Raw genomic sequence first — 7,666 nt, forward strand, 5'->3', positions numbered from 1 at the left:
CTCCGGCACTGGGAGAGGATACCTTTCTGTTGCCTTAAGCTTCCCTGCGCGTGGTGCTTTGTTACAGGAGCCCCAGGAAACACAGGCAAGGGAGGCTGGTGAGGCCAGCTGTGCACCTCTCCACGGTGCCCAGGGTGCGCCCTGGACTTGCCCCTCCCCCTTGGCATCTGTTCCCGAATCCCTTAGCCACTCCTTCCTAAATACTTGTCGCCTCAGTGGGCCGGCAGTGCTCCTGAGTGCCCTGGCTGGGGCAGGGGCACTGCCTGGGGAGGGAAGGGGAAATGAACGTGACTTGTTCTTGTGCCCAAGGTGGTCTCGTGACGAAGTTCTAGGGTGCGGGGCAGAGAGGAGGGGAAGGCCGGGCTTGGTCAGGACTGAAGGATACCCACGTTCCCGCCCAAGCCAGCGGTGGAGGGAAGTGGGTGGCAGGGAGAGGCGAGGGCTGGGGCCCACGGTCGCAGGTGGCAGGAAAGAAACAACCAGGGGACAGGCAGGCCTGTCTGCGGATTTAATGGCAGGGGACTGAGCCGGGGCATCCCACCTGCCGCTTCTGCTTTTCTGGTGGCGAGGGCACCACCTGAGGGCGGGGTGAGATGGGGCGGCCGTGGAGTGCTGAGTTAGGGTGGCCGCGGGAGCTGTGGGGGGCAGAAGGCCACTCGGGAGGCCCGACACAGGTGCGCTGCTGGGCCCTTCCAGCACAGAGGTCCCTTCCAGTAGGGAACCAGGAATGTCAAGTGGCGCTGAGACTGGGCCGCGCCTGCCCCCTTCCCCTGCGCTCCGAGGACCTTGCCCCCCTGCTGCCCACAACTGCAGCCCTCCTTCTCCTTCCTCCAGGAGGGCTCAGTCTGGGGGACAGAGGCTGGCTCGGGTGGGGATGGTCACAGTGCTGGGTGGCAGAGGAATGAGACTGGGCCCAGGGGCGGGTGGCGTGGCCCGAGCCCGGGCGGGAATGTGAGGCTAAGGGCTGTGGTCCCGAGTCCTCCAGAGGCGGGTCCTCCCGAGGTGGGTCAGGCGGGGGCGGGGAGGGGGTGGTGGCGGCGGGGGAGCACGGAGAGGCGGGGCGGGGGTGGGCCCGGCACAGGGTCAGAGCTTGTGCGGGTTCACCCACTTGTAGGTACCCTCGTACTGGAAGCCCACTCTCTTCATCAGCTCGTCCGCTTCCACAGGGCCACGGCTGGGAGGGGGACAGGTGGGGGGAGAGGTGAGGAAACCCTGAGCCCCAGAGTCCCCCTCCCCCATCACCCCCATCACCTCCCCCTGCCCGGCCCCCGCACCTGCCGTAGACGTAGGGGATGGGCTGGGCCTTCTCGAGTTCGATCTGGTGCAGCAGAGGAGTGAAGATCCGCCAGGCCTCCCGCAGCTCGTCACTGAGGGGACAGGGGGCGGCGATGGGGTGGGTGGCGGCCCAGAGGGAAGGAGGTTGGGAAGGGGGGGGAGGGGCCACCCCTCACCTGCGCACGAAGTGCATCTGGCTCCCACAGAAGACGTCCAGGATGAGGCGCTCGTAGGCGTCGGGGAGCTTCACGTTCTGCCAGCGGACAGGCGGGAGGGAGTCACCGAAGCGCGCGCCCCTTGGAGCCCTGGACGCCACCCCCTCCCCACAGGTGGGCACCCACCTTGTATCTGTTGCCGTAGGTCAGGTCCAGCTCCGACTCCTCGGGGTTGAAGAACATGCCAGGCTTCTTGGTCATCATCTTGGTGTACACGGCCTCATTGGGCTGCACGCGGATCACCAGCTCATTGCGCTTGCACTGCTGTCGGAAGATATCCCCGGCCACGTCGCAGAACTGCAGGCGCACCTCGGCCTTGCGTTCGTTCAGGGCTTTGCCACAGCGCAGGATGAAGGGCACCCCTGGGGGGACAAGGCCAGCCTTGGGGGGCCGTTCGGGTGGATGAGGGGGCCAGGTCCCACCACCGCGGGCCCAGCGGCATCACCTACCATCCCACCGCTCGTTCTCCACGTAGAGGACGACGGCCGCAAAGGTGGCTGTGGTGGACCCCCGGGGCACTGTGGGGTCATCCAGGTACCCTTTTGTGGCCTCTCCCTCTCCGTTGGGGTTCCCCACATACTGGCCCAGGACCACGTTGCTCGCCTGCACCTCTGAGATACATTTCAACACCTTGACCTGGAGAAGAGCCAGGGAGAGGGGCCCCTTGGGTAACAAGGACAGCAGGTGCCAGGAACCATGTGACTCCGAGGGGTGGCCTTCCTGGACGGGTGAGTGGCCCAGATAGTCAGGAGGCTCCGTCATGCAAGGGCCCTCTGGGGCCACCTCAGCCCACCCTCACTGTTTCTGAAGGAGAAGCTGAGGCCTAGAAGGTCAGTTCTGGGACAAGACACCTCGGGCTCAGGGCTGGTTGCTGCAGAAGGGGGAGGGGCCTGGGAGGGCACAGCTCCACCCACCTTCTCATCGCGGACGTCATCCGAGTGGGTGGAGGCGGGCTTCTCCATGGCCACCAGACACAGCATCTGCAGGAGGTGGTTCTGCATCACATCCCTGGTGGGAGGAAGGAACGGACAGTGAGCTAAGGCCTCTCCTTGTTGGCCAGGTTCTGGGGGCTCAGGGCCTTAAACTGGGCTTGTTTCCTGATCCCCCGTGTCTGCCAGGTCCCCTTAAGGCAAAGGAAGAAGACCGTGACCATTCCTGACTGCTCAGACACTCCTGCTGCCAAAACAGGAAGAGGCGACCCTGCAGGGTGGCGGGATGCCCGCCCCCCCGATCTCCCAGGAAGGGGAACCAGGCTCTCACCGGATGATCCCAAATTCATCGAAGTAGCCCCCACGACCCTCAGTGCCAAAGGGCTCTTTGAAGGTGAGAATGACGCAGGCGATGTTGTCCCGGTTCCAGATGGGGCCGAAGATCCTGTTGGCAAACCTGCAGGAGGGGCAGGGTGAAGGCTGGTGGGCGTCCGAGGGGGCAGCAGCAGGGCCCCCCAGCGCCCAGTCCTGGCCCCGGTCGCACCTCAGCACCATAAGGTTCTGGACCATCTCCTTGCCCAGGTAGTGGTCGATGCGGTAGATCTGGTCCTCGCGGAACAGGGAGGCGATGTGGTTGGACAGCCGGTTGGAGCTCTCTAGGTCCCTCCCGAAGGGCTTCTCCACGATGATGCGATTCCAGCCTCTGCGGGAGGCCAGAGCTGCGTCACTCCCACACCCTCCCTGGGGACCAGGGCTGAGCCCCTCATCCCCCTCCAAAGCCCCTTCCCCAGGGAGTGAGGGCAGAGCCTCCCTGCCGCCGCTCCGCAGTGAGATGAGCCAGCAAAGCTCTGCCGGGCCGGCCCTCCCCCGGCCTCGGCACGGAGAACACCTCCTCTCCTTCCCAGCCCTCAGCGCCACGCTCAAAGCTGACTGGCTGGTGGCTGGAAGGAGCGCCACTGGCTGGCTCTGCTCCCTCCTGGGCCCCGACCTAGTGAGAAAACGGGGAGGGGATGCCAAAAGCAGAGCCACCTCCATGGGTTTTAATGTGGAGAAAGATCCCTTATTCCTCACGGAGAGTTAATGTGAGACAAAGTGAAACCGACATGGCCGTGGCTTTGGAAAAACGACAGAGCGCTGAGCTGCTGCGGCACAGGCAGCAGGGTTCCCGTGGACCAACGCCGCCCTCTGGTGGTGGTCGAAGGGACCCTGAGAAACGCCGAAAGCTAGAGTAAGCGACCGGCAGCAAGAGTTTCGTGGAGCAACACTGCCACCTTGTGGTGCTAGGCGGGACTGCTGCCAGGGACAACGGGATTTCATACGGGGGATTTGGAAGGTAAACACGGGTGGTAGCATTTTCAGTAAAGGCTGTTAGAGAACTACTCTTACTCCTATTGCCTTCTTTGGAGAGGTAATTCATGGCAAGAACAAACACGGGACATCTATCTTTTTCAGACTCCCTAGATCGGTCGGCCCAGGAGGCAGGAAGGGAGGGTGAAACAGCAGTCTTACGTCTGGCTCATGCAGGTTTCGTGGATGTTCTTGGTGACAGCCTCATAGACAGTGGGGGGCAGGGCCAGGTAGAAGAGGCGGTTGGCCTGTGGCCCCTGGTGGAGAGCGTTCATGTGGCTGTTGAGGCGCTCATAGGAGGCTGCATCGTTGTACTGGCCAGCCACGTAGGAGTTGCGGGCAAAGAACTCCTCCAGTTTGGGCTTCTCCTCCGGGGCAGCCTAGAAAATACGGACACAAGGATGTCGGACCGGCCCCTCCCTCCCTCCCTGATCCCATAGGCAGGGTGGGCTTCCTGAGAAGTCAGCCATCCTAGCCCTGCACTGGGCTCACTCCCATCTTGTCGGCTTTGCACACCCATGGGGGCGGGGGCCGCGTGACCTAAGACGGAAGCCAGAGTTCAGGAAACTTTGACCTGGGAGACAGATCTCTCTCCAAAGTCATTCCACCAAAGTATGGTATGTTGAGAAAAGTCAGGCTTGCAGCATTTCCATGGTGGAGGGGCCACAGGGTACAGTGGGGAGGAACTGGTGAGCCCAAGTCAGAGGGGGCTGGGAAACAGGGGTCTCAGGCTGGCATCAAGGAAGCAGTGGGAGCAGGTGGGGAGGAGTGCCAGGCTGAGGATCGCTAGGGAGGAAGTGGCCCCGGCACAGGGGCGAACGGCTGGGCCTGGGGGGAGGGAGGAAGGGCATCTGCGATGGGAGGCGGGTGTGGCACGTATGGAGACCCCAGAAGCCACTCACTTTGAAGAAGGGCTCGCTCTGCTTGCGGATGTCAGCCACTGTGAGGCGGGAGCGGGCATAGCCCACGATGTAGGTGTCTTCGGGCAAAAGGCCATCCCGGAACAGCCACCTGAGGGCAGAGCACAGCTGTGGCGAGGGCGAGGGCAAGAGGACCGTGGGGGGCAGTGAGCAGTGGGGGAACAAGCTTACCAGATGGTGGGGTAGATCTTCTTCTTGGCCAGGTCACCCTGTGGCAGAGAAAACAGGCATGGTTAGGAGCTGAGGACATGCCCTAGATCATCTCCCCCCAGGACACCCGGGTATCCTTGTCCTGCCCCTGTGTACAGCCTGAGCAGCTTGAACTAGAGCCCAGCCTAGCCCTTGACCCTGACCCGACAGTGCTCGCACACTGCCGGGGGCACTTCGAGGCAAAGAGACCTCGTGCTGGCCAGGAGGCAACCACCAACCCGCTGGCTCCACGATCCACAGACCCCAGTCTCTGGTCGAGCAGGCAGAACCAAAGCCAACACAAGATGCCCGCTTCTAAACAGCTCATGGGCTAAAGAAAACCCTAAATTCCCTGGAACCGAATGGCAATGGAAGTAGCACACATCAAATGAGACATGACCTTAAATGCTTAGGTTAGCAAAAAGAACGGCTGGAAGCTGCTGAGCTCAGAATTCAATTGAAGAAGTTAGAAAAAGGACAGCAGGATTTTAAACCCAAACAAATTACAAGGCAGAGAACAATGAAATCTAAAAATGAATAAAATGGAAAACAAACCTAAAGAAAAGATCAAAAAGCCGAAAGTTGGTGCTTGAAAAAGACTAATCGAAACAGACAGCCTTCTGGCAAGACTGGTTTTTTAAAATAATTAATTAATTAATTATTGGCTGCGTTGGGTCTTCGTTGCTGTGCGTGGGCTTTCTCTAGTTGCAGCGAGTGGGGGCTACTCTTGGTTGCTGTGCGTGGGCTTCTCATTGTGGTGGCTTCTCTTGTTGTGGAGCACAGGCTTCAGTAGTTGTGGCTCACGGGCTCAGTAGCTGTGGCACAAGGGCTTAGTTGCTCTGAGGCATGTGGGATCTTCCCGGACCAGGGCTCAAACCGTGTCCCCTGCACTGGCAGGTGGATTCTTAAACACTGCGCCACCAGGGAAGTCCCAAGACTGCTTTTTAAACAGGCACCAAGAATTAGGAGTGCAGTGGGACAAAACTACCGATGGGAAAGACAGAAGAGAGGTTTATGAACAACCTTACTGCATGTCTGACAACTTACATGAAATGGACACATTTCTAGAAAAATCCAATATACCAAAACGGAGCAAGGGACCTGAGCAGGCAATGGTTATAAAGGAGACAGGATTGCAGCCACAGCCTTCCCAACGAGACAAGCCTGGCCCTGATCCTGGCACAGAAAGCTCTGCCAGCGGGTCTCCCAGGAAGAGAGAACACCAGTCTGAGGCAAAGCCTGCCTGGGAAGCACCTGCTGAGCCATGTGATGGGGCCCCAGAACCCTGCGGCTGGAACCTCTGAGAAATGCACACAGGAGGCCCCAAGCCCATCTCGCCCATGTACGCAGATACAGATGCAAAATTTCTGCAGAAGATACCAGCAAACCCAATCATGCAACGTCAAAAATGGAATATGTCAGAATCAAGTTGGGGTCATCCTGCAAACGAAAGGTTGGTTTGATGCTGAAAAGCAAAAAAAAAAAAAAAAAAAAAAAAAATCACTGAAATTCACCACATTAACAGATTAAAGGAAAAAAAGCTGTAAGAAATCTGTCTACTCCTTTTGATTTTTCAATCTAGCAACCTTGCTAAACTCACCACATGTAGATAAAGTGTTCCAGACATCAACATCTATCACAGTAGGACCTCTTACCAAACTAGGGATAAAAGGGAGCTTCCTTATCTTGATAAACAGCACCTATAAAAACTCTCACAAACATCATATATTGTGGGGAAATGTTGAAATAATCCCCTTTAAACAGCCAGGAGCAAGAAAAGAGCGCCTGCCATTGGCTGTTTATTCAATGCCCCACCAGAAGCCCTGACAGCGGCAGGTGGAGAGCAGACAAGACGTGAGGACAGGAAACGAAGAGCCACGCTGGCCCTCTTTGTAGCTGACAGTCTGTCCGTTAAAAGAAAACCACCTCAAAGCAAGCTACAGGCAAATTATTACAATTAATGAGATTTTAGCAAGGCTGATAGATTTTAAAAAATCAACAGATGGGAGTAGAAACAGATTTCTTAGGACACAGAAAGCAGTAATCAGAAAAACGGATAAATGAAGGTTTCAGCAAAATTAGAAACTCCTGTTCACCATAATACACTACTAAGAAGGTGAATAGAAAAAAAGAAAAAAAAGAAGATGAATCCACCCAAAGGCTCAAATCCATCAATAGGGGATGGACAGGCAGCATCAAGGGGTGAGCCGAGGGGTTCCCTGGCGGGCCAGTGGTTAGGGTTAGGGCTCCTGCTTCCACTTCAGGGGGCCTGGGTTCGATCCCTGGTCGGGGAACTAAGATCCTGCAAGCTGTGCAGGAGGCCAAAACAAAAACAAACAAAAAAGGGATGAGCCAGTGACCCACCCAGCACATGTGAATCTCAAAATCATAATGCTAAGCCCCAGCCCCAGACACAAGACTAAATACCCTGAGCTCATTTAAGTGAAGCTTTAGAAAAGGCAAAATGATTGCACGGTGATGGAAGTGGCAGCCGCGGTGTTCCAGAGCAGGAGGTGGACCACCGCCCAAGGCCTTCCTGGGGAGGTGGGAACATCCTCTTTGCTAATAAAGGTGTGTGCACCTTTACAGTGAAAATGGGTGCCTTTCAACGTGTACAAGTTTTACCTAAAAATAAAAAGACTGAAAAGAATAATAACCGAGCAGAGGGTGGGGCCCGGGTAGCCTGAGCGCTTAGCTGTTGACTTGTGTGCGCGTGAAACTTTCCAAAGTAAGAGCAAGGGTATGAACACACAGTAACTGTGGGCAACAATATGGTCATCCCACGAAGGTG

The 7,666-nt window shown here is 57.4% G+C and overlaps 1 protein-coding gene across 4 annotated transcripts in view; it reads right to left on the reverse strand.

Moving 5' to 3' along the window:
- Positions 1 to 7,666, reverse strand: part of G6PD (glucose-6-phosphate dehydrogenase) — a 61,737-nt gene that overhangs the window by 48,378 nt on the left and 5,693 nt on the right. For 2 of the 4 annotated variants that reach the window (XM_012539461.3, XM_004286658.4), the window contains exons 3-13: positions 4,858 to 4,895; positions 4,669 to 4,777; positions 3,929 to 4,146; positions 2,964 to 3,122; positions 2,751 to 2,876; positions 2,405 to 2,498; positions 1,940 to 2,126; positions 1,617 to 1,852; positions 1,452 to 1,528; positions 1,275 to 1,367; positions 495 to 1,174 (exon numbers count right to left, since the gene is read on the reverse strand). In XM_012539461.3, coding sequence (XP_012394915.2) covers positions 1,084 to 1,174; positions 1,275 to 1,367; positions 1,452 to 1,528; positions 1,617 to 1,852; positions 1,940 to 2,126; positions 2,405 to 2,498; positions 2,751 to 2,876; positions 2,964 to 3,122; positions 3,929 to 4,146; positions 4,669 to 4,777; positions 4,858 to 4,895 — 1,428 coding nt within the window. In that variant the 3' untranslated portion in view covers positions 495 to 1,083. Of the gene's footprint in view, positions 1 to 494; positions 1,175 to 1,274; positions 1,368 to 1,451; positions 1,529 to 1,616; positions 1,853 to 1,939; positions 2,127 to 2,404; positions 2,499 to 2,750; positions 2,877 to 2,963; positions 3,123 to 3,928; positions 4,147 to 4,668; positions 4,778 to 4,857; positions 4,896 to 7,666 lie in introns of those variants that run through there. The other 2 variants (XM_049705162.1, XM_049705163.1) reach the window with 1 other exon arrangement.

The sequence above is a fragment of the Orcinus orca genome, chromosome X (genome assembly GCF_937001465.1).
Source record: "Orcinus orca chromosome X, mOrcOrc1.1, whole genome shotgun sequence".
Lineage (NCBI taxonomy): Eukaryota > Metazoa > Chordata > Mammalia > Artiodactyla > Delphinidae > Orcinus > Orcinus orca.